General features: G+C 43.4%; 1 protein-coding gene across 1 annotated transcript in view; it reads left to right on the top strand.

Annotated features, from left to right (window-relative positions):
* Stx8 (syntaxin 8) overlaps positions 1 to 27,298 on the top strand; it is a 234,326-nt gene that overhangs the window by 131,490 nt on the left and 75,538 nt on the right. Inside the window, exon 7 of the mRNA XM_021176854.2 lies at positions 9,874 to 9,975. Within this exon, the coding sequence (XP_021032513.2) occupies positions 9,874 to 9,975 (102 nt within the window). The remainder of the gene's footprint in view (positions 1 to 9,873; positions 9,976 to 27,298) is intronic.

The following is a 27,298-nucleotide window of genomic DNA, read 5'->3' as shown; positions in this document are numbered from 1 at the left end:
GTCCTCTAGAAGAGCAGCTGGTACTCTAAAGCAGTGATCTACCTCTTCATGCCAGGGTGGAGCCTTGGGTTTATACTTCCTGATTACAGAACAGGTGAATAATCCAAGGACACTAGGCAATCAGCTCTTAAGTGTCTTCCTGGCTGAGCCAGTGAAGTTACTGCCAGTCTAGAAGTGGGTCATGTTTGAAGTCTTCCTTAGGAGAACTTTATACATCCTTGGGTGTTTCTTCTGACACTTTGATCCTTTTGGGCTAGAGGCAGGGAAGATGCTTGAGATAGCTTTATAAACAGACTCACAGAATTTCTAAACTAAAAGGGCAAGATTTCAATAAGTCAGAGAAAAGTGTAAAATTAGGTGTTCAAGGACAGGAAAAAAGACAAATGCTAACAAAGGAGCATTCTGAAAACAAACCAAGAGAATATACAGAGACATAGATACTGTAAAGACAAAGTAATAGAATATGCAAATGCAGTGGACCAGGAATAAACTAGAGAACCATTGACCAAACCAAAGGGAGATCTGTGCTCCCCAAAGAACTCACATCTACCTGAGGAGAGATCATGAGCAGTTGTTACTGGGTGCTGAGCCAGGTGAGTCCTTCAAAGAAAATGAAGCATCTTTGAGGCCCTACATTGGGCACCAAAACTGTCCATACGAAGCAGCTCTCACCTCACAGACAATAAGTATTTAATTTTGAGCCACATATGAGTGACCATGGCCTGTGAACACAGATTCAGTGTAAATAACCCTATTCTGTTGTGGGAATAGTTTGTAAAATTTTTATAGTAACAGAACAAAAGAAAATCATAATTTAAGGCACTTTTGGGTGTATTAGGTCATCAGTTACAGCAAAGTATGGAAATCACTGCTGGGGTTTCATGTTCTGATGACATTCTTGGCTTAGTTTTTTTGTTTATTCATTCGTTTATTTTAAGGTAGTTTTCTTGTTTTTTCTTTTTTGTTTGTTTGTTTTTAGTACATTTCAAAAGGTTTCACTTGATAGTCATAAGGATGTTAGGTCAGAAACAAAGCTAGGCAATGAATGACCATCAAGGAGAACCTAAGATATTTTGGCTCTGGGTTTGCCATATTTCCTTTCTCAGGAATGATGAAGTTCTCATCAGTTAATTAGCCTTGCAGCCTCGTACATGGTTGTAGCTTTTCTTCTGTTTACAAAAGAAAGAAGGGAAAGAAGTGTTTGTGAAGGCTATGCAGCTACATGAGAGACTACAAATGATATGTTGCCAGATGCTTGTGTGTTGTATTTCTATTAAAGATATATGCGCTTGTATTAATTCTGAGGAAGGAGGTCTCCTGGTCCATTTGATACTACTATAACATAATGCCAGATTCTGGATAATAATAAAGAAAGTAAATGTACAGTTTTAGAGACTAAGATATCCATGATTAAGAAACCACATCTGGCCAAGCCTTCTTGTGTCATACATAATAGAGAGCATCATATGACAAGATAGAGCGAGAACTTGCATCCTTCTTCTTTTCTCTTTGTTTGTTTTGGAGGCAAGGTGTCATGGACCTCAATCTAGCCTCAAACTCACTGTAACCAAAGATGGCCTTAAACTCCTGATCCTCCTAACTCTGTCTCTAGAGTGTTGGGACTACAAGTACATGACACTGTGCCCCAGGCTTTTCTCTCCTTTTTCTTACAAAGCCATGAATCTCCATCATAGAAACCCCAATCTGATGGTCTCATCTAACTCCAGTTACCTCTCAGGTATCAGTTTATGAATTTGAGGATTAAGTTTCCAATGCTTGAACTTCTGGGATGCCTTTTTGCCACTAACTCTGCCTCTGTGCCAGATCTCTACTTGGCCCTCAGATAGTTTGCAATGTCATTTGGAATCTGAGTCCTTGTCTCTCATATTGGGCACACTGGTGGAAGTTGAGCCTCCCTGACTCTAGGGAGGCTTCCATCCCCATTGTGTTGGGGTCAGTCCAGGCAGAAGCACAGTTTGGATTCTCATACTGTCAGTTCTCCCAGGCAGGGGCCATTATCTAGTAGATCTATAGTTCTTGGGTCTAAAGGTTGGTTCAGTTCCCATGCCTCTTCTCAGCATTTCCCTAACAGGATGCTTTCTACACTAACTCTGCCCCTGGGCCAAGTCTCAACTTGGCCCTCAGATAGTCTGTAATATCATTGGGAGTCTAGGGGGAGGCAGCCATGTACCCCCAGCTCTTTCACTGTGCAAGCTTGCAGTCTTGACACCATGGGGATGTTGTTAAGGCTTATTGCTTCTACCTTCCATGGCAACAGGGCACTGTGTCAAAATGCAAGGGGACCTGGACAGTGAGCCCACAGTGGAGTGCTCTGGGCCTGGACCCTGATACCTCTTTGCCGTTTTAGTGCTCTGGGCTTGCTTTAGGAAAGTGACCTAAGAAGATCTCGGAATGGTGTTCCATTGCACTGATGACTAGCTATGGGTCCCTCCTAGCCCTGTGATCTCTTTTTGTTTTTTTGGGGTGTTTGTTTGTTTGTTTGTTTGTTTTTTCAAGACAGTGTTTCTCTGTGTAGCCCTGGCTCTCCTGGAACTCACTCTGTAGACCAGGCTGGCCTCGAACTCAGAAATCCACCTGTCTCTGCCTCTTCCAGGTGCTGGGATTAAAGGCATGCGCCACCACGCCTGGCTCCTGTGATCTCTTTAAGAAAGGACTGTTGGTACTCTCTCCAGCGCATGCTTTCTCCTTCCTGCTCTGCTTTTCATTAGAAATTCTTTAAGTCCTCCCTTTGCTGCCCCATCTCACTTCCATGGTTGGAAGAGACTACACAGCAGCCCAAGTGCTTTATGCTCGGGCATTGCTTCTGCCAGCACTCCCACAGTCCCCAACTCTGTGGTGGCTGGGCCACAAACAATATCACCATGATCTTTGCTTACTTGTCCAATTTCTAGTGTCCATTCCCTGCTTTCTTTGGAAATGTCCTTGAACCTATTTCCAGCAGTGTGGTCATGATTATACACACAGTCTCAAAGAAGATGGGGAATTCTCTACAGTTTCCTCTCTGAAACCTTCTCCAGGGTTGCTCACAGTGTTCAATTTACAGCAGCTTAGGCTTTTCCTAGCATCCTCCAAATAACTCCTCCTAGTCTATACTCATTGTCCAGTTTCAGAGCTGTTTCAAGTTGATCAAGTGTTCATAAATCACTATTAACTTACTTTTATGCATTAAAAATAGAATAGGTAAATTAATTGGGGGCACTTGACACCAAGCCTGACAACCTGAGCTTGATCCCTGGGTTCCACATCATGGTAGGACTGAGCTGACTCTCAGAGATCATCCTCAGTGTCAGAGGCACACATATGTTACACAGGTATAACATACGTTATACAGGTGAAGTAATTACATACATAAAATAAATCTAAAAACCTAAAATTAAAAAGATAGATAAAAAATTGCTCTCTGATCTCCATATGCACACTGTGAGCATGGGTATGCCCCCTCACATCACACACACATACACACACACACACACACACACACATATATGCAGGCACACGCACATACACACAGTGCACACTGATAAAACACCAAACCAAACGAAACAAACAAACAAAAAAACAAGTAGAGAATGCTTGAGGAAGCTACTAGTATCAACCTTTACCTCCCACAAGCTCATGCACACACATAAACATGCACACACCTTCTTGGGCATGTACATATACAACACATACACAAAAAATGATAAGTGTACCTATTCCCCATTAAAACATGATTAACGTTCAAGGTCAGCCTGGTCTACAAAGTGAGTTCCAGGACAGCCAGGGCTATACAGAGAAACGCTGTCTCAAAAAAAACCCAAAAAAACCACGATTAACTCTTCCGTGTAAATCACTCTTTTTGTTGCACTGACTTGCTACGTGTTTGCTGATTTACCTTTAAGTCATACGGATGAATATTTGCAAATTTAAAAGAAGTCTACCTAGAAATTCAGTTAACACTAAAAAATGTTAACATAGACTAATATAGAATACTAAGCAGCTGGCACATCTATTGTTAGACAAGGCTACTTCCCTTGACTTCCTACAGGATATTAAACCCAAGTTTTCTACTACAAATCTGCAATATTGGTAAGACAGGATGAAATCCTGATTGTATCAGCTGTATGAGAGCAAAGTATCAATTATCCCTACAAATCAGGGCTGCTGGCAACGGCATGTCCCGACAGTGTGAAGCCGGATCCTAAACTACTCACTTTTAAATGCTGCTCTATGTAACCTTGGAAACTGATTTTCTTCCATGTTTTCACATTACCCAATAATGAAAAGGTCAGTAGAAGATTGACCACCATCCTTCCAGAGGCTTGATAAGAAAGGGGCAGAGCTACAGGGTCACTGCTTGACTTCTTGCAGGTCTATAATTTTCAGTGTAAAACCCTCGTTCCTTCTGCCTTTTCCTCTTTTTGCTCCCTCCTTCCTTTCTTGTTTGTTAGAAAATTTTAGGGATATCATATATTATTTCTATTGTTTTTAATTTATTTTTATTTTATGTGTCTGGGTGTTTTTGCTTACTTGAATGTCTGTGCATTACTCATGTGCCTAGTGCCCATGGAGGCCAGAAGAGAGCATCAGATACCATGGAACTGGAGTCACAAATAAGTTCAAGTCACCATGCGGATACTGGGACTCAAACCTAGGTCCTCTGGAAGAGCAGCTAGTGCTCTAAATTACTGTGTCATCTCTCCTGTCTGATATCATTTATTGTAAACTTTAAGTTTTGTTCTGATTCATACTTTCTGTTTGGTTGTAACTTATACAATAGACACATACGTTCTTAGTGTTTAGGTGTGTGCATTTTTTAGAATGATATGCCTATATGCGACCACATAAAACCTGTTCTGGTAAGTTCCCTCATGTCCTTTTTAGTAACTCCCCGGCAGCCCAGTTGTGACTACTCTCTGATTTTCCTACTGTCAGTTAGGTTTATCCGCCCCCCACCTCCTCCTTATTTTGGAAGGATTTCAAGTAATTCAGGCTGGCCTTGTAGTAGCTTTGTACTAGCTGTACCTGAGGACAAGCTTGAAAGCCCTGATCCTTCTGTCTGTGCTGAAAATAAAGGTATTCACTACCACGCCCAGGTTCTATGTGTATCGTTTATGTCAATGGGATCATAAGGCATGCTGATTTTTATCTTAGATGACAAAACTTCTGAGACGTGTATGGTTGCTAAGTGATTCATAATAATATTGTCTTTCTGTATGGTGTCAAAGATCAAATCAGGACTGGTGAATTTGAATGGTAGGCATAGTATTCACCACTGAGCTACATCCTCAGCCTGGCAGATCATCCCTTTTATTGCCGTGTGGTATTCGATTTTAAAGAAAGAGACACTTGAGTTTGATGGGTATTTTGGTCATTTTTAGTTTGTGGTTCTAATAAATAGGGGTGCTGTGTATATTTTTGTACAGGTCTTTTTGTAGGGGGAAAATCCTGCTTGATAAGACACCTAGGAATGAAGACAGTAGGAACACACATGTACAACTGGATTGGAGTAAATAAACTCTTCCACGGGGTCTTTTGTGCTCTGTCTCCCCAGCAATTAGCATTGTCAGCCTTTAATTTTAGCGTTCTGATGGGAGGGTGGGGAGCATCTCTTACTGTGGTTTGAATCTGCATTTCTCTAATGACTAATGTTGTGGGCTCCTTCTTAAGTGCATACTGGCTTTTTGTAAATTTTCTTCTGCAAAACATCTGTTCATGAATTTGGGCTACTGTAAGATCATGTTAGGATCATCTCTCTTTATTGCTCTGCGTAGCGCAATGGATCTTTATTCTAGATACAAATACTGTGTCAGTTGCATGTCCTGAAAACACCGTTCCTTTCCAATCTGTGGATTGCTTTTCTACTTTTGAAATAGTATCTTTGGATAAGAAGCAATTTTAATTTTGATGACATCTCACCAATTTCTTTCCTTTTTTTGTTTTTGGTATATACTTTTAACATTCTTGTCAAAGAAACTTGTGCCCGAAGCCAGGAGTGGTGGTGCACGCCTTTAACCCCATCACTTGGCAGAGGCAGAGGCAGGCAGATTTCTGAGTTCGAGGCCAGCCTGGTCTACAGAGTGAGTTCCAGGAGAGCCAGGGCTACACAGAGAAACCTTGTCTCGAAAAAAACGAAGTAAAAAAAAAAAAAGAAGCCGGGCATGGTGGCGCATGCCTTTAATCCCAGCACTCGGGAGGCAGAGGCAGGCGGATTTCTGAGTTCGAGGCCAACCTGGTCTACAAAGTGAGTTCCAGGACAGCCAGGGCTATACAGAGAAACCCTGTCTCGAAAAACCAAAAAAAAAAGAAAAGAAAGAAACTTGTGTCACTCAAATTGTCCACACTTAAGAAAGCAGATACATGGTTAATTTGAAGTTTTATATATAATGGTTAACTATTAACATTTTCTCCTAGAAGCTTTTCTATTCCGGGGTTTATAGTTAGGTCTAGGAACCATCTCAAATATCTTTGTGTGTATGGGGGAGGGAAGTCTTTCTATTTATACATACACATATCCAGATGTTCCAGTGTGACTTGTTGAAAAGACTGCTTTTCGATCTTGATTGACTTTGTTGTCAATGTCCATACTGAGAATTGACTAACAGTATACACATGTGTGCATATGTGTGCACACACACATACAAATAAATATAATTTTAAAATTTTGTTTTAATTTACTTACTAATTGTCACAGGCTCTAAATAGATTTTGTATACAAAATCATGTTAATCTGCAAATATATAGCACTATATGTGCCTTTCAGATTCTTTTCCTTCCCATTTTCTTCTCTTATTACACAGTATGGGGCTTGTAGTGAAATATCTGAGTTTAGAGCTAGCAAGGTGGCTCGGCGGATAAAGCTCCTGCTGCCAAGATGAGGGCCTATGTTCAGCCTACGTAGGGAGTTCCAGGGCAGCCAGAGCTACAAAGCGAGCCCTTATTTCAGGCCCTCCACCCCAAAAATCCAATCTCTACCAGTGGTCTTCCTCCGTTCACTATCTTTTTTCTCTTACAGCTTAATCCTTCCTTAATTCTCAGTGAGACTACTGGGAGAAAGGCAAGTTGGGGTTAGGATGAAGAGTTTACTCTTAGAAACTTAACCTTGTAAGTAGGTCAGGATTCTTTGGTTTTTGAGATGGGAGGTTACTCTGAGCCCAGGCTAGCTTCAGATTTGCAACACTCCTCTTGCTTTACCTCTCAAGCACTAGGGCTACAAGTGTGAGCTCCCATTCCCAGCACCGTTCAGACTTTTAGTTTAAATGTTATCACAGCAAAGGGTATATAAAATCACCACTGCAGCATTACAGAGTAAGAATACAAAACTCTGGGATGACCGGAGAGAGGAACACACTCTAGGTCAGTGGTTCTCAGCCCTTCTAATGCTGTGACCCTTTAACATAGTTCCTCATCTTGTGGTGACCTCCAACGATAAAGTTATTTTTGCTGCTACCTCATAACTATAATTTTGCTACTCTTATGAGTCATAATATAAATAACCGATATGCAGCATATATTATATGGCCCCTGTGAAAGGGTTGGGTCGTTCGACCCCCAGGTTGAGAACCACTGCTCTAGGAGAAGTTCATGGATGATAGAAAGAAACCCCAGAGAGAGTTGTCACTGAACACAGGCAAGCATTATGAATGAATTGTTAAATAATAGTGGATAATTTTCTTAGGCAGGTGTTACATATAGATAATTGGCAAACTTGGTTTATATCCATTTACATTTTAAAGAAACAGCACACGACTTAAAATTATTCAGTGCTTTATCTCAGGCTCCGTTCACCCATTTCCTTTATGCCTTGCGTGCACTTTATCCCATGGTATGCTGCACACTCTGCTAGGGAGGGAAGATAAAGGGATAAGCAGAAGGTTATGCCATGTTCATTCTGGAAACGAGAGACACACAAACAATTAGAGTGCTCTGTGAGTAGAGGGGGAGGGCTCTGTCATATGCAGGAGGCTGGAGGAGGGAAGGCACCACGTGCATGGGCCTTTCTCGTGTGGTTGTTATTGAATGCCTTTTTCTGCCTTCCCTGGTTACCTGCACTGCTTGGCCTTTTTAGAAACTTTGACCTTATTTGTATTCGGGCTTCAAGAAAAACAGTGACTCGTGTTGAACGAATTAGCCTTCAAAACAGGGAGGCAGGAGAAAAGTCTCCATTGCAGAAGTAATATATGTTTAACATTAATGTGAGCAATACAGGGAAACATGAGGAAGAACAGTCACAAAAGACCCTACCACCTAAGAGCAATTGTCAGGAGCGCTCCTTTCCACAGCTGCATGTATCCCTATAGGCATGCAAATACCAAAGGATAGATGGAAATAATTTCATGTAATTAAGATTCTAATATATATGCTATTTTAAATGTCATTTAAAATACATTTAAATGTGCTTTAATTTCACCTTTTAAAGATTAGCATAAAAAAGAACTTTATAGAAAGGATCTTTAAAGAGGCAGTAATTACTAAGTGGTGAGAATTACTAAAGGCTCACCAAAATGACATAAAACATTGAGGTCTTAATGATTTTAAAAAGTTACAAGTTTCTATATATTTAACTTTACAGCTCACAGTGACTTGTAATAAGCCAGTCTGCCTCTATCTTGGGCTTGGAAGCCATCTTATAATAAAAACAAGCTACATTCATTCCTGTTTATGATTAAAGCTGTTTCTCAAGGATTGGGCTGCGCCCTGCCTCTAACATTAACTCCAAATGGTTCTGAGCTGTCTGTTCCAGGAATCGAGAACCATGCCGATGTTTCAAAAAGTTGTTATGGCCACCTTGCTATGACCACCTTGTTGTGACCACTTTCTTATTGACCACCCTGCTATGCCCACCTTCCTGTGACCTCCTTGTTGTGACCACCTTGCATCGATGTCTTTGTTTCAGGAGGTTTTATGACCCAACTTGTTACGCTTATGTTCTGCTTCTGTAACTTCACCTTTTTTTCTGCCAAATCCCCCATTTGGAAACTCCTAATCCTGGGCTATAAAAACCTTTATCTTCCCTATGTCCAAGGCTGATCTCTTGAACCCCAGCTTAGGGAGAGACAACCCATGTACACGAGTTAAAAGGCTTGCTTTAATGAATTTGGCCCTGATTTGGGTTGATAGCCCTTCTCCCTCATCTGTGGGAGTCACACTTGCCGGAAAGGATGAGGGTTAGTGCCTTCTTTTCCTCCTCTTCCCCTCTCAAGTTGCTCTTTAGTTGAGGTCGTATTGTCACATGCATGCACCTTTGCATTATCTAATCCGGATATTTACTTACTTTTAGTTCATCATTTAAATGGATTCAATTCTAGTCCGTGTCTCTTATGTTAGACTCTCTGGATTCGAGTCCTGGATTTGCTGAGCTAGTCTTGTTGACAGTTTGCTCAGGAGTGGCTAAGGCCACCCCTGAAGTCTTCTCTACTTGCCTAAGCTGAAATTTGTCCTGTGCCCGTCCCCATTGTTGATGTTTCTATTTCCTGCCAATAGGATTGTTTTAAACTAGGTTTAAAAGCAGAGAAACTGGTTTACTCTTTTTTTGTTGTTAATTTTTAAAAGTGTATATGAGTGCATGTGTGTGCACACACAAATAATGGGGTGGGTGAAAGTCAGGGGACAACTTTGTATATGTTGGTCTCCCCCACCTTTATGTGGGTTCCCATGATTATTCATGGATGGCCAGGCTCGTGTGGCAAGTGCCCCTACCTAATGAGCCACTTCGTCCATGCAGGATTGCTTTTTATTTTTGTTTCTGCCTTTCTGAAATCAGAATTTCAGTTTTCAAAGCATAATCCTGAGTTCAGGCCTTGGCACGGCAGACGCACCACAGTGGTGGAGCTGGGATATGAATTAATCTGCCCTCTCTGCCCTCCATTCTAGAGATCATCGACGACCTTGCCAACCTCGTGGAGAACACAGATGAGAAGCTTCGAACCGAAGCCAGGCGAGTGACCCTGGTGGACAGAAAGTCAACTTCCTGTGGTAAGGGATGGCAGCTCTAGCTGCCTGTGCCTTACTTTTCTTTGAGTTTTCCATGTTGTTTCTAATACCATGAAGAGGAAGCCTGGCACTCTAGTGCAGCAGTCCCATCTGATGACACATCAGAATTACTAAAACATGCTTAAGTCTTATTCAGACAAAATGGAGCTAAAGTTCGGAGACTGTAACCATCATCCTTTTAAACTCTGAGCTGGGGAAGCTGTCTGTTTTATAGAAGTGATTGGTTTGGGAAATTGTCTACAGTGTACAGTTTGGTGGTAAGTCTGTGAGTTTTCATGGCAATTTTGTTTCCTTTATTTTTTTTTTTAACTATAAGCTTAATTAGTGAACTCACAGTAAAACAGCTAAGAGCAGCTTCCATCTCCAGTATGACCAAGATAAAAATCCTGTATTTGGGAATTCTGTCTTTGAATCACTTGAATTCATAATGCTTGTCAAATAGGGATCTGTGTGCTGATAGAAGAGTCTGCCTGAACTTAGAATGCTGATTTCCAGGCCTCCAGAGGCTCCCACTGAGGTAGCCCAGGGTAGAGTTTGAGAGTAATCATTCTTCATTATGCATAGCATGTCAGGCTTGGTGGCATACACTTTTGATCTCAGCACTCAGGAGACAGAGACTGGGGGATCTCTGTATTAGGGCATCCGGGGATGTAGAGTAAAACCTTGCCTAGAAAAGTAATAAGCCAGGCATGTTCTTGCATGCCTTTAAGCCCAGCACTCCAGAGGCAGAGGCAGAGGCAGGTGGGTCTCCGTGTGAGTTTGAGGCCAGCCTGGTCTACACAGCAAGTTCCAGGACAGCCTTGGCTGTCACACAGAGAAATCCTGTTTCAAAACACACACACACACACACACACACACACACACACACACATATATAAAATAAAAGAAAAAAAGAAAGAAACTAGTAATAGAACGAATAAGAGAGAGGCCGTGTGCAGCTGTTCAGATGCAGGCACCTGTCACTGTGTAGCAATTCTGATGCAGATCTCATCAGGACCTTCACCCAAGGAGAGTGACAAGGAGCCACACTGGGAGCCATCGGCTAGGTTTTGTTTGGTTCTTTATCTCATAAAAGTGCACCAGATCTAGGAAGCTGATTTGTTTAAAAAAGAACAGTAAATGTTGAGTGATCTGGATCCACCTGCTCCATCGTTTGTCTTTCTTCTCGTAAGAAGTCTAGGGACACCCCAGCCCTGTCCACGTACTCACAAGGTGGTCCACTTCTTTTGCAAAGAAACCAAGACCTAGCAAGTTCAGATCTGTGCAGAGTCAAACCATAAGAAGTGGAGGGGAGAAGGAACCCATATCTTTTTATCTTCACAGTTTCAGGATCTAGGCTTGAAGGACGAAGTCCTTGTGGACAGAAGTTTCATAAGCGTGGTAAGGCAGAAAGGATGCTTTGCTGAGGCAGGAAGCAGAAAGAGTGCAGGAGCAGCTAGTGGCTGGGCTGCAGCCCACGGGTGTGAGTAAGGGGGCCAGAGAAGCAGGAGCTAATGCACACAGCAGGAGTCTCAGAGCTCCACTCCTCTGAGCTTGTCTACCTGACATCTCCCATTGCTCCCTTCTCTGGAGACTGGGTGTAACTGCCATTGTTATGGCCTTTTGCATTTCACATCCCTGCACAGCCAGCAGGGGTTGGCTCAAAACGCTGAGGCCAAGTTCTGCCGGTAGCCTGGTGCCTCTTGGACCACATCTGCAGTAGCTGTCTCTGTACGCCTTTGTGGCTGAGTCTGAGAAAATCCTTCCCTAAGCAGTTTGGTTTGGTTGTTTTTGAATAGAGAATTCCTCAGTGAACTCTCATTTTAGGCTTTCTCTTTCTCAAATGCTTTGTATTTTCATAAACCAGAGCCTTGGTAGGTAAAGAGAGTTTTCCTCTTATTCCAATATAAGAGATTGGACTCAGACTTGAACTCCTGATCCTCCTGCCTCTACCTTCCAAGTGTTGGGATTGCAGGTATGCACCATGCCCAGCTTATGTGTTGCTAGGTATTGAGTCCAGGGCTTTTGTGTGCTAGGCAGGTGTTCTGTCAATTGAGCTATGTCCCTAACCCCATGGGCTTTCTCTCTAAAGGCACCATCTCTTTAGCAATTATAGCTGCCTTATCTGAACTTGCAACTGGCTCAGGCCCTCTTCCTTTCCAAGCCTCATCTTTCCACATCATTCTGCTCACTGTAAATGTGACTACAAGCAGTGAGAAATAGCCGAGCCACTTCCTATGTCTTGTAATTAACTCCACCAGACAAGTTATTCTAATCTATAGCCGGCAGCTCTAAACCCTTCTGCATTCTTATCCCAAAGCAGTCCTCAAACCTGGGAACCAATTGGTCAGACTGCCCACAGCCACAGCCCTCAGCACCCCTCAACACCAGCCTTCTGTTTTTTCTACTCTCCTCACCACCATGGTCACACCTGACCAGAAGCAGTTTAGGGGAGCAAAGGTTTCCTTCAGCTCATGGCTGTGGGAACAGTCTGTGGTGGGGTCAGGTGGGGTCATGGTGGGAGCAGTTCATAGTTTGGTGGCAGGAACATGGGGTTATTTATCCATATCTCGACAGAGCAGGAGGCAGAAAAGGGGAACACTGGCCTCTTTTTATCTTTTTTTTCTTTTCCTTCTTTCTCTCCAAACTCGCTGAGTGCCAGTGTCAACCTCTGTTTATTCATCCACTGATGGAGAATGGGGCGGAGCTAGTTCCATAGCCACGCCTTCCCCATTTAGGCAGTAGCTTCCGAAATGTGAGCCAGATAAACCTCTCCCTCCTGTAGTTGCACTTGTCAGGTATTTAATCACAGCAGAGAGAAAGTAACTCAGAAGCCCCCCACCCAGAAGAGCGCATTTGTCCTAGGCGATGACACAGCGTACATGAAGACCACAAATGAGCAGGAACCAGCAATGGACTGTGGAATCAATCTACTTAGACCTGTAGTATTGGAATGATCAGATGTGGAATAAAAAAGATTGCTTTAGATTTTTGTTTTACATTGTGTGTGTGTGTGTGTGTGTGTGTGTGTGTGTGTAAGGGTAGGTGCCTTTGCCACAATGCATGTGTGGAAGTCAGAGGACAACAGCCTGTGCAAGTAGGTTCTCTACCTCAACCAACTGTGTAGGTCCTAAGAATTGAACTCAGGTCATAAGGCTTGGCAGCGGGCACCTTTACCTACTGAGCCAAAACAACAACAACAACAAAATCTAAACAGAACACAAAACTATAAAAATGTTGTTGTTTGTTTTTTGAGACAGGGTTTCTCTGTGTAGCCTCGGCTGTCCTGGAACTCACTCTGTAGACAAGACTGGCCTTGAACTCAGAAATCCGCCTGCCCCTGCCTTCTGAGTGCTGGAATTAAAGGCATGCGCCACCACTGCCCTGCTAAAAATGTAACATCAGTTATTTGAAAAGGTGTCAAATAGAACTTCTGTAAATTAAAAATAAATGAAACTAAAAATTAAATGTTCATGTTTGGTACCAGCAAAAGAGAATCGACCAGAGAACAAATCAGGAGAAACAAGCAAACCCAAACAAATTCTATTTTCATAAGTGCTAGTATGGAATGCTGTGGAAATTAATATTCAGCCTTAGGAACAGTGGCATCTGAGGGGCAAAGATATGGTCCAAAAGCCTCAGGAACAGCTCCTCTCAAAGGCAAGGCTGGCTTCCCATGTAAGTCTGAGCACATGCACTCCCACAAGGTATGCAGGGCTTGAGAATTAATCTATTCGGCTCACCCAAGTGTCACTTGATTGCAGTTCACGTGGCACTCTCAGGCTGTGTAACTAGGAAGCAGTGAACAAGGTGTGGAGAGCAGCCGGCCAATCATCCTTTTCCTCAAAGGAGGGCAAAACTAGGTTGTAAACCATGAAATGGCTTTTTGTTTACCCTGGCGTGTACACATCTCTCATTCCAGCCTGGCATATCAGTCATAGATGCTTGAGCAGGGAGCGAAATTCTACTTATAAATACAAACCAGATCACAAGGGGCCACACAGGAGAAGGGCCCGGTGATGAATTTGTTTGTTAACAAAGGGTCCAAGCACTTCTTTGTGGTCCTTTCAGTGCAGAGCCTGTGCTTGAAAATTTTTACCAAGATCTTTGTGGGTTTTTCTCCCTTTTCCTTTCCCAGCTCCCACCCCACCCCCACTCCCTGTGATAGCATGGAGTAGAAAACAATGCTGTTTTTCCCCCCTAGATTGTAAAGGCAAATTAGACTGATAGCTTCCCCTGGCTCCTAGATATATTTTCAGATCTGTTTCTTGTATCAGAGACATTTACATAAAAGTGGGATCTTTGTAATTGCAGTTTAAATATTCAGTGTGGCTGATCCTCATTAGAATTCAAAATAGAACCCTGTCTGAGTCTGAGGAGAGAGCCAATTGTGAAAGGGCAGACGAGGAGTTCTCAGTGACTGGAGCCTCACTTCTCTGCCTGTTGTCCATTAAGTAATGTTGTCTAAGCACACCCGTTGTGATGTTAGTGTTCCTGGGTTGCTGCAGTTGAAAATCAGCCCTGCTGACCTTGCGCAGACACTGTCCCTACCTGAGACCACTGCATCTACCTGCAGCTCCCCCTGGAGGTGCAGCGGGGTCATGGGTACAAAGCAGTGTAGTCCAGCTTGGGTGACCCCCACCTGCAGCCTGGAGACCTGCAACAGGAGAGTTGCTTGCCCCTCTGTATCTCTCTTTCATGCTGTTTTTTGGTTGTTTTTTGTTGTTGTTGTTTTTTTAATGGAGCTAGCAAAGGCAATGAGCATCCATTACTACACTTTAGACTGTGAAGTGCCTCAAACTCCAAACCTTCCAGACTGCAGACATGATGGCACAAGTGGAAAATCTCATCCCTGGCCTCAGGTGATAAGTTGGTGTCAAAATGCAGTCGTACCCAAACAGTTGTGCCACATTACCTCAGGCTGTGTGCACGCAGTGTAGATGGACCAAGTGGATTTTGTGTTTAAACTTGCTTCCTTTCCTCACAAGATCTCATTATGTTTATGCAAATTATTTTAAAATACAAAAACATAGCAAAACTCTGAAACACTCCTGGTCCCAAGCATCTTGGATAAGGGGTGGGATGTTCAGGCCACATTAATATGTCTGGTTATTCTGGTGATACAACAACCATAGTGGTCAGTACTAGTTAGTTCTCGGAACCAGCTATGTTAACCTGTTGAAATAAGTTGATTGGTGACATAGGTAAGACTTGGATGTAATATATGTGTATATATATATATATATATATATATATATATATATATATATATATACACACTATACACTATATATATAGTGTGTGTGTGTGTGTGTATTGGTTTTTCGAGACAGGGTTTTTCTAATCCCAGCACTTGGGAGGCAGAGGCAGGTGGATTTCTGAGTTCGAGGCCAGCCTGGTCTACAGAGTGAGCTCCAGGACAGCCAGGAGGACACACAGAGAAACCCTGTCTCAAAAAACCAAACCAAAACAAAATACCAAAAAAAAAAAAAAAAAAGAAGAACAAATTATATATAGTACTCTATTATTAATATATACTATACTATATTATTATATAGGAATTTTGTAGAATCATGAAGTAAGCATCTTCTTTGAATTAAAAAGGTGTTTTTGTTTGTTTGTTTGTTTACTTATGGAATTTTGAAATTTTGCAACTGAAATCGTCAGCCCTGAAATCCATTGGTGCCATTATGTTGATTGTAATGTTTGGCCCACTTATATTCACTCTTTTGAAACTTATAAAATAGTAAGAGAAATGGGGAGATGACTCAGCAGTTAGGAGCCTAAGGCTGCTCTTCCAGAGGCCTCAGGTTTGAGTCCCAGCACCCACATGGCAGGTCACAACTGTCTATAACTCCAGTTCTGGGGATTTGACATCCTCTTCTGGCCTCTGTGGCACTGCACAAATGTGGTGCTCTTACATGCATGCAAGCAAAACACTATATACATTAAAACTAACTTATCCACTAAACAAACAAACACAAGAAAGTGAATTCTCTGCTGTCCAGCTTTTTTATAGGAAGCCTCAAAACTGCTTTTCTTTTTCTTTTTTCTTTTCCTGCTTTTTTTTTTTTTTCCAATGAATTGTTTTCCAGCCCTTACCTCAAACACAAATGCTTGATTTAGATCCAGGAGGAATTGAGCGCTTTCCCCGATTTATCTTAAGTGCTTAGCAGAAACTGGCTGATGTCTCTTTGCTTTTTCTGCCTCTTATCGTAGTTTGTTGAGAGAAGCTAGTGAAAGTCCACAGCCTCTGTTTCCTTCACAGATGTGAGGAGGTGCCCAGGCCACCACCAAGAAGGTCTGCCTCAAGCCACCTGGTCCCCAGCTTTCTTGTCCATTCCTCTTTTTTTTTTTTTTTTTTTAAATCCCAGTGTGGTGGCTGAGCATCACCAACATGCCATGCCAGCTACCAAACCAGCTAGAATGAAAAGATAGGACAAGAAACGGCTCCTCAGAACTCAACTGGGGAACACCACAGAACAGGCCCATGTCTGCCTGCGGGGCAGAGGTCGGGAGGACAAGTAGGAGATGCTGCTGAGCACACTGAAGCACCTAAGCACGTTTGGTCTGTAGCCCAGATCAAGTGGCTGGCTGCTGGGAAAGGAGAAGCCTGTTTACCCAGGAGCTTGAGGTTAGGTGTGGGGAATGAGTCTATAATCACATAGTGTGTGTGGCTAAGTCCTGAGACAGGTGACAGAATCCTGAGGATGTTTCCACACACACCACCAGCAATTTCACACAGCCCTGCACCACTCCGTCCTCAGGAAAGGAGCCCTGTGCTTTATCTCTTGACACAGGTCAGGATCCTTTATAATGCACTGCCTTATAGTGAGGCATTGCATGTGTAAGGTAGTCTTGTGTAGCCAGGGTTTGTTCTTGCTTACTTCTCACCTCACCCTCACTCCTCATTTTTCTTGATTCTTTTTCCTCATGCTATTACGTCTGCCTTCTGTGGGCAACCGGCAGTGGGCAACTGTGGGAACCCAATAATTTTGCCTTGCAGACCCAACTTTAGCTGAATGCCCTGGCCTGTATCTTTAGTTCTCAGCCAGTCTTTCATGATGTCCAACAGTGTAAGACTCTGACGAGCCTTAGCTACGGGGAGTCTCCCCTACCTCCACCCCCACCCCAACCCCGCAAGTAAACCACACTGAGCTGGAGATCGATGCAAAAGCAAGAGGAGTTTATTGGGTTTTTCCCCCCCTTTGGTGTTTTGTTTGTTTGTTTGTTTTTGGTTTTGTTCCAGCATGCTGGGGGTCGTCCTGCACCTGAAGGAGAGGCAGGAGAGGCGGCAACCTGTCGCAGCCCATTCATCAAGTTTCCAGAGGCAGAATAGAGCATTAGCAACTAGGCACAATATGATTGGCGGAACAGTGCGCCCTTTAAACTGATTGGTCTTTAGGGAATGAGGTAGGAGGGACTTCCTTCTCACGTCTGCAGATCCGTTTCTCCCTTCCAGAGGGGAGGAGTCCCTACATTCTCCTCAACCTCTCCCTTCTGGGAAGGAAGGGGGTCGAGGCTATTCTGAGCTCTGGTGGAATTTTTCAGCAGGCTTTAGTTAGCTGACCTCTTCAACAGTACCTTGTCTCTGTCCCTGACCCATGGACTTGAACTCTTCCCTATGACTCCTTTTCTCTTCCATCTTCTGTTTCTGTTTCTAAGTAGGGTCTCCTGCAGTCCGACTGGCATAGGACTTCCTACTGTAGAGGAGGATGGGTGGAACTCCCAATCCTCCCACCTCAGCCACTGAGCCCTGAGATGATAGGCATGTTCCACCATGCCCATCTTCCCTGTTTGTCAGGCTCCAAACTCCTTTAAACCCTTTGTTTGCCTTCAGGAACCAGAGAGCAGAATCCTGCCTGAGGTAGGCAGCTAAGACTATAGCCAGTGGCACGTAGAGAGCAGAGCAGACTGTTTTCCAGCGGGAGGGAAGCCAGGGCCTGCTGGGCCATCTGGGTTTGCCATTGTTGTTCTGGGTTTTTGTTTATTTGTTTGTTTGTTTTTCTTTTTCCAGTATAGCCCTGGCTGTTCTGGAACTCACTCTGTGGACCAGACTGGCCTGGTCTCTGAACTCAGAGATCCACTTGCCTTGACTTCCTGATTGCTGGGATTAAGGGTATGTGCCACCTCTGCCCAGCTGTTGTTTTTAAAGAGAAACCTGAAATCTGGATCCTTAAATGAAGTTTCCCAATATTTTAATGTTGACAAGAAATGACACTTAGGCTGGGCGTGGTGGCGCACGCCTTTAATCCCAGCACTCTGGAGGCAGAGGCAGACGGATTTCTGAGTTCGAGGCCAGCCTGGTCTACAAAGTGAGTTCCAGGACAGCCAGGGCTATACAGAGAAACCCTGTCTCGAAAAACCAAAAAAAGAGAAACAAAAAAAAACAAAAACAAAAAAAAAAAAAGAAAGAAAAGAAAATGACACTTAAAAGGCACCTTGTGTCCCAAGTAAAGTGTACACACATGGCCCTTTGGGATCTCTCCCACCTGTGCTATTAGCCCCTCGGCCCGCTGCGTCCAGCTTGCTTGCTCTCTACCACTGCCTGTTCTCCATGTCCTGCTTCTGGTATTCTGTCACATTTAAGTGAAAATAAGACACTAAAGTTTCAAACTTGATACAGAAAAATCTGTATAATTTTGATGTCGCTGGTGGCCTCTGCCTTGGGGCTTTAGTATATTAGTTTGGCATCCACCCAGCCATTGGAATTGCAAAATAAATAAGACAGATTCCACTCCTTAAGGAGTTCTTTTATATTTATTCCCTTTTCGTTCACTTTAAACCCATCTCACACCTTTCTAGAATAGTCTAGGAAAAAAAATCATCAAGGAAATAATAGGAAGTAGTAAACTTATGTACTAAACAAATAGAAAACCTGCCTGTTTAACCCAGGAGTCTGGTGTGGCTCTGCCGTGTTCATGGCTAGTCATTTCAGGAGCTAAATGGCCAACTCAGAAGTTTCCTGTTCTTGGCCCTCACATACTACCCTGAGCCTGTATTCTGGTGTGTATAATACACGTTGATGATTATAGTTGGAATGTCCTTTATATGTAACTGTATCGCTGTTGTCTGCCTGGTTTTAGGCGGAGCCTGTTTCTTTGCTCACGGCATTTATTTGGGGAATGAGAACAGGAGGAGCACTAAGTTCAAATGCCAATGCTGCAACTGAATCCAGGCAAACTAAGCCCTGGAGAGAAGCGCAAAATTGCAAAACCTTTACCTAATAGGAGGTGATTGATGGAGGCTGACAGCCTCAGAGCTGTCACTATGACCGCCTCAGAAACCTCCATGCATCTCAGGGTCTACTGGAGGAGACACTGACTTTTGCTATCATCGAGGAGTCAGACTTTACCAAAGATAAAATCATTTCTAGATTATTGTTTTTGCTCAGTGTGGCGCAGAATGATAAGGCATTCTTCCTAAGAGCGATTTCCATTCATACTGAATACTAATCTCACAGTCCGGGCCTGGATCGTGACATTACTGATAAATGCATCCATGTGTGTTTTCTGGTGATTCACTTTCAGCAGTTAGTCCATCGGCTTTCCCTGAGGGGGCAGCTCCTCCTGGGTAGGGGGAGAACTGTCCGTAGCGTTGGGACAGAATGTGCTCTCTGCCGATGCAGAGCTAGTGGGAGGCAGGAGGAGCACCCCAACACTGGGCACTCTGCTACCCAAGCCTGACCTTCTTTGAGGTCTTTATGCTCTAATATTCTCCATCCACACATTGACTTTCTTTTATATTTGTAAATTGAAATGGAGTAGATTCTAGTTGTGCCTAGAATTACCTAAACTGGAGAAAGCTTGAGGGGCCCCGGACCACTTCCCCTTTTCATATGTAAAATTGGCCTTGACTAAATGGTCCTTGTTCCATGCAATCCAGTGATTTTTCTTTTCCATATTTCTCCATGATGAGAATCGAGCAGCCTACTTCCCAGCCCCCACCCCCTCCCTTGCTCCGTGACTAGGCTCACTTGGGTTGTTAGTCTTTCATGCCGGTTGGCCACTGCTATGTTTGTTGTGCTTGAAAAGAAAATTCACATGTGTTGTGTGATAAGAAAGATGGGGAAAACTTTGAATGGAAGTAAAGAGAAGTTTTGGTGGGCTTACTGTGTGTTAGGACAGGGAAGCAAGGAGCCGGAATACGGAGAGCCCTCGGGCTCTCCGTTCATAACGGAGATTCTTTCGCTTAGTCTCCCCAGTTGGCGCAATGGCCCTTAGGTAATGATTGTTAGCTACGTATTTGAATGTGACCTGGAAGAAATTCCCCAAATAGAAGCATTGGATGCAAGTCCTCATGCCTCTTCTCTAAAATGTGTAACTGTACAGTGAGGCAAAGGAGGTGTGGGTCGCGCTGGGTCACTAAGGCACGATTATTCAAAAGGTGTCACCCTCTTTCTGTGTAACTTAGTGGGAGATGCTCACCTGCATCCATTGTTCTCCTGGCTGTATAATGCTTGCCACTCTGTTTCCGAGGCACCGAGTCCCAGCCTGTTCCTGGTGTGTGCTCACAGAGTGAAGCACTTGTTCAACTTTGGCTGCAGTGCCCACCGTTGGTTAGGAAGAACAATAAGCACTGTTCAGTGAGGTTAGATAGAAACAAAATTAAAGCGGGCATAGCAGTATACAACAACATTATGCTTGCTATATTTTAGAGAGTTTAACAGTGAATTGCATGACCACCTCAATTTGCAGCTCTGTACAGAGTGTCTCTGCCTGCCACTCCTTGATGTGTCCCAGCACTGTGCCTTGAAGAAAGCAGATCCATTGCAGATGGTGCCCACAGTTCAGGGACAAGGACCTGTGGCTCTCATGTGCCATAGTGAAATAGATGCCCACTTGAGACTGTCTGAATAAAATAGGAGAATTTGGGAAGTACCAGGAAATTTGTACAAGTTAAAAATAAATAGGGACGGGAGGTAGGGCTCAATAGTAGAACATTTGCCTGGCTTCTGCAGAGCCCTAAATGCCATCTCTAGCACTCTAAAAGAAATGAAGAAGGGGAGAAGAAAAAGAAGAGAGAGGGAGAGAGGGAGGGAGGGAGGGATGAAGGGAGGGAGGGAGGGGAGGGGGGATAAAATCGATTCTTCCCCTTCACTTGGCCCCTTTGAAACGCAGTTTTGTAAGCCCTGGTATTAGCTTTTAAATAACTTGACTCCAGATGTTGTTGCATTAGTGAAGATTTCGATCAGCTCTGGGGATCCATTAATTGGCTCCAACAGAACCCTGGCAATGAATTGGTATTTATTTTTTGGCTTACCTTTGCCTTCTATTTCAGAGTCAGGCAGAAATGACAATTTTCAGTCAGTGAACCATGTTAAATTCCTTGGAATAACTGATTTGTGGTTCATTTAAAATCACTATCGGTTTTCTCCGCCTGTGAGCCTGAACACTGAGGCCAGTTTCTCCAGATTAGCAGCAAATTGACCTTTATGTCAGATGTGGGTGTCATCTGGGCCGTGCCCAAGCCTCCCCCCACAGCAGCGCCCGAGTCTCTCACTCCCTGGAACTGACGTGCCTCCGTAGGGCATGTGGCTTTGTCGTGCTTGAGAAAGCGCCTGGCTACTGAGTGGCCCCCAGATATTCTTTGACTCCAAATAGCCCATGTTTCTTTTAGCCCTTAAAGTAGTGATTCCTTTCAAAGCAACTTTTATGCAAAGTTATATATTTTTGAAAGAACAGGTATTATTTATTGCAAAAATGGCATCTAATATGTTTATCATTTTGTTGACTTTTCATGTGATACAAAGAAAATGAAAAAATCATTTTAGACAGTGAGAAGATAAGGTGGTGGCAGTGGCCCACCAGTGAGAATGCACTTATTGTCACCCAGCTGTGTCCTTGTGGATGATGGGATGGTAAATTTTATGCTGTATAGATTTACCACAACAAAGTACTTATTGAACAATGAATAAGTAACCTGCTGTTCCCGACTCCATGAAATTACCACACAGCTGGAATGCAGCATTTCTGGAGTTCCTGGACATCTGAAACAGTGCAGTGAGCACACTGCTGCTCGTACCCATGGGTTTAATGTAGCAAACAGGATCCTAATTATAGCTATATGTATTTGCTTAAACAAATAGAAATAGGAACAAAGAGAATTTTAAACGCTCAAAGGTCATCTTCAGTATAAATGCAAGCAAAATAAGAATTCTTATTGTTGTTCTCCATCAGCCGTTTTGTTAGGAAACCTAGAGTGAAGTCTCATGTTGTTTGGTCTGCAGTGACTTTTTATCCTACGGCCTCTGACATTATCCTGTCTGCCTCAGTCACATTGACCCCTCTTGGTGTATTCTGTATTCTTGTGAATTTAATTAAAACACCTTTTAATCCTCGCTACTCCAGCTGCCATCCAAGCATCAGGGACATACATTTCATTTTCCTTGGGTGGCAGTAAGACATCCCGCTTCCTGTGGCATTGAACCTTTTGTTTCATTTTAGGTTTTGGAGGCAGGGTCTCACATAGCCCTGGCTGACCTCAAATTTGCTCTGTCACCAAGGCTGACCTTGAATCCCCGGGATTATAGGTGTACGTTGCTGTGTTCTGCTCTACTCTGTTGTTTTATAGACTCTGTTTCTGAGGTGAAACTCATAGTTCTTCTAAAATCTACTTTGCTTTTTTTCCTTCCCTCTCGTGTTTCTAGTTCTGCTCATCTTACTGTAAACCTGATTCCAACTATCACCCACTGTTCTTCTCATATACTCTTTCTTAAGCTGTGCCTGGCATTTTTTTGTGTGTGTGTGTAGTTTATGATGACTCTGATCAGCTTAATGATCATCATAAACTTTCTCTCTCCTTATGAGATTGCCTTTTTATAGAAGGTGCATAAATAGCAGACCTTTGGCAATCTTTTTATTGTTTTTTAGGATTTCATAGGATGTATTTTCATCATATCCACCACTTCTTCCCCACTTCCAACCCCTCTCATGCCCCTCAGATCCATGTCCTCTTGCTCTGTAATTATTATAGTTTTAGAATGTCTATGAAACCTACTAACTGCAGCTAGCGGTGCCTGTGTGTACTTGGGCTGCAAAGCCTGATGGGATACTTGGGTTTGGACAACCTATCTGTGTTCTTGGTCCTGAAGAAAACGTGTTCATCCTCACTGGGTCACCATGACTGGCTGTAGTTCTCCAGCTAGGGGTAGGGCTATGTGACCCTTTCCCTTATCCATGCAGGAATATCAACTGGTGTGGTCTTGTACAGGCAACCACATTGCTGAGTGTTCATGGATGCAGTATCCGGATCCTCTGGTTCTAACCATCTTCTGCGATGTTCCCTGAGCTGTGGATATAGAGGTTGTGTCGTTTATGTCTTATCTGGGGATAAACATTCTACCTTCTCTTACCCTCTACGTGTTGATCACTTTTTGATCTCTGTAATAGCCCCCATCTGCTAGAAAGAGAAGCTTCTCTGATGCAGATTTGTCTATGGGTAATAAGGATAAGCTCTAGGAAGGCAGGGGGATACAATATCAGTTTAGCAGAATGGAAGTAGTATGTTCCCCTCTAGGATTATAACCTCTCCAGTTCATGGTTCTTGGTTAGCTTTATAGCACCAAACATGAGTTCCCTCCATTTGAATGAGTCTTAAGTCCAACCAGGCAGCTGTTGGTTATCCCCAGAATATTAGTGCTACCATAACACTTTTGAAGATGCCTTGTTAGTCCCATAGTTATGGTTTTATGGCTCTACAGCTAGCTAGGACTATTGGTAACTTTTCTCCCTTGGCAACTTGCCTAGCATCTTCTGATGCTATGAAAGCTAGCCACCAGAGAGGAGGCTTTCAGGCCAGTATCCAACTGATCTTTCCAAGCCCTAGAACGAAAATATGTGGTTTCTTCAGCAATGGGGTGAACATGTTGGCATATTGGAGGTCAGAATACAACTATAGGAGCCACTGTCTTCTTCCTTTGTGGATATCTTCTTTACATGGGTCATACTATGAAACACAGAAGGGTTTTTGCTGAGCCAATAATAGCTACAAGGAGAAAGAAAAATGTAAAATCAATCTGGGAGCCTTCACCCTTGGCTTGTTTTCTTTTATTTTCATTTTTTACATATACGTAAGTGTGTGGCACATACATGCTGGTGCCCAGAAAAGGGTGTCAGATCTTCCGGAACTGGAATTACATGCAATTAATTGTGAGGCACACAATCCTAGTCAGGATATCAGGGATTGAACTCAGGTCTCAAGATTGCAAAGCCTTGTTTTGCCTGCTGAGCCATCTTGCTAGCCTGGCAAATTTTTCATGAGGAAAACAAAGAGGGGGTGGGCTCTGGGGCTGTAAATACTAAAATCAAGCAAAGCGCCAGGCAGTGGGGGCACACGCCTTTATTCCCAGCACTTGGGAGGCAGAGGCAAGTGGATCTCTGAGTTTGAGGCCAACCTGGTCTACAGAGTGAGATCCAGGACAGCCAGGGCTATACAGAGAAACCCTGTCTCAAAACAAACAAACAAACAAAACAAAACAAAGCCATATTTGTAAACAGTTTGTAAAGCAGAAAGTGCCTATAATACAATATTCTATCTGGAGGATAGGATAGTCAACTGCAGGAGCCACTTCCTCTGATCCTTGTGAACCTGAGCATTACTTGGTTAGAACAAACAGAGTAAGCTTGTTAAAGAGGTAGGTGTCTCTCCCTCCCTCTCTCTCTCTCTCTGTGTCTCAGAAAGAGGCAGGGTAACTTACTGATTTTAGTAGTAGCATCACTCAAAATGGATCCAATAGTTTTTCAAATTCTACTTCTAACACTTATGTCAAAGAAGCCCAGTCACATATCTGGCTTTGCTACCTGTGGGAAACCTGTCCAGCTCCTGAGGACAATAGGAAATAAGGAGTCTTTGATGAATTTCTGCTTGGAGATTTGAGGGTATCTGTTCAACTTTCCTTTTCAGAACCAACGTGTTTACTTCAAGGGTCATGACTTTCAAAAATGGTAATGTCTTATTTTACTCATATTCATGTTGAAAATTAGGAGCCCAAGTTCCCGTGAGAACATGCTGGACACAAGCCTAGCCAGGTTTCCCTGAGCCAACAGCCCTGAAGCACTAGTAGCCCCCTAGGGAACCAGTTTGGTGAGCCCTGGATTAGACCACATGAGCTAACCTGATATAGCCAGCATTGCCCATCCCCAGACCGCATCTCCATCTCTGGGGGTAGGGGCCCTTCTATGGTTTCTCTATGCTCCCCTTTCTTCTCTTCCTAGTTCCCCCTCCATTTCCTGTGTTCTCTCTGTTCTGTCTTCACCACCTCTCATTGTCCATCCACTCGGTCAAGATTACATGTCTGGAAGGCCTCACACTTGAGCTCCATCCCACCCTCCCAGCCAACACCCATAAAATGCTACTATTCCCTGGTTTGTTTTGTCTGTCCCAGACAGCCAATTTCTCTCCCTGATGGGTTGCAGAACATGGAGCCATCTGGAAGTATACTATAGGATATAACCGCACAGGAATAGTCCCCACAAGCGCATCTGAAAGCGTCTCTGTGTATCTTTATGCTACACTCTGTAGCTTACTTTTGAAGACGACTGTGTGCAAGTGTGTCTTAAAGAAAGCTTTGCTATATAGCACTAGCTAGTCTTACATTTGAGATCCTCCTGCCTCATTGCCTTTTGGAGATGGGGCATCATGCCCATCTTTCCGTTTAGTTGGTGAGTTAATACCTAGTAATATAGCATAACTGTGCAGTTCAGCAAAATTAATGACCTAAACAGCCAACTCAGTGGTATCTTATCAGAGAGAGAGGTGTGTTTTTGGTAATCCTAGCAGTGTCAAAACTGTTTTCTTTATTTTTAATTTTCAAAATTAAAACATGATTATATCAATTTCCCCCTTTCTTTTCTTCCTCAACCCTTTTCCGTGCACCTCCCCACTTGCTCTCTCTCTCTCTCTCTCTCTCTCAAATTCAAGGCCTCTGTTTTTTAAATTGTTGTTGCATATATATATATTCCTAAATGAGAGAATGGGAGGGGAAAGGTAAAGTTTCCCCCATATGAGTCTCCTCCGTGAAGCGGCTGCCACATTGAGGCGGAAGGGCCAGCCATTCTGTGGTCCTCCCTGGATGGCTGTCCAGACAGAACTGCCTTCTGTTTCAGATGGGCTCCTAGACCCATACTTTACCTCTGCAGCTGCACTCTTGGGGGGCTTAGCCAGCCTGCAGGGCTACCCGACAGAAACAGACAGAGAAATGCAGAACAGTTTCCTCCTCCTCTGTGCCAGCTGTCAGGGAGCCTGCAGGGGCAAGTTGCAGAATCAAGCCCCAGTGTGAGGAGCAGAGTGAAGGGCAGGTGCTGAGCAGGGAGGCCCTGGGCAACACCTGACACACAGACACCGGATGTGAGCTGGTGGGGACACTCTGTAGAGTATCTACAGAACCCCATCTGCTGGCTGGTCTTCGATATTCCTTTCATAGTTATAGGTTCTTCATGGAGCTGTTGAACACTAGGAAAAGATTCCATGTTATATCCTAAAGGACCCAAATCATGCCAAGGACTATTACGTTTAAGAAAACTTCAAGGAGCCGGGTGGTGGTGGCACACGCCTTTAATCCCAGCACTTGGAGGCAGAGGCAGGCGGATTTCTGAGTTCGAGGCCAGCCTGGTCTACAGAGTGAATTCCAGGACAGCCAGGACTACACAGAGAAACCCTGTCTTGAAAAACAAAAACAGCCGGGCGTGGTGGCGCACGCCTTTAATCCCAGCACTCGGGAGGCAGAGGCAGGCGGATTTCTGAGTTCGAGGCCAGCCTGGTCTACAAAGTGAGCTCCAGGACAGCCAGGGCTACACAGAGAAACCCTGTCTCGAAAAACCAAAAAAAAAAAAAAAAAAAAAAAAAAGAAAAACAAAAACAAAACAAAACAAAACAAAACAAACAAACAAAAAAAAAAGAAAGAAGAGAAAAAGAAAGAAAGAAAGAAAAAAAGAAAGAAACAAAAAAAGAAAACTTCAAGATCAGACAGTCTCTAACAGAGCAAGCAGTATTGTCACCTTGAACTAATCGTAGGACTGACACCATTTCCACTGCTGCCAAATGGACCTGCCACCGAAACTTTAAATAACTGCAGATCCCAGCAAGGTACAGGTGTTGAACTTAGTGACTTACAATAAATAGATTGGCTTCCATACATCAGTTATTTCCTGTCTTTCTCTTTGTGGGGGAGAAAAAAAAATGTGAGAAATATTCTTTGGTTAGAAAACCATAAATAGAAAGAGCCTCCGGCCAACTCCCTGCAATTTCACAGATTGGAACATAAACCTGAAGAAATGCTCCATTGAGTAAAATTAAAAGATAAGAGAGGATATACAAAAATTAGTTG

Source organism: Mus caroli, unplaced genomic scaffold (genome assembly GCF_978045245.1).
Source record: "Mus caroli unplaced genomic scaffold, Mus_caroli_1 scaffold_13, whole genome shotgun sequence".
In the NCBI taxonomy this organism is placed as follows: Eukaryota; Metazoa; Chordata; class Mammalia; order Rodentia; family Muridae; genus Mus; species Mus caroli.
The sequence above is the reverse complement of the archived record's forward strand: the minus strand, read 5'-3'. Positions and strand labels throughout refer to the sequence as shown.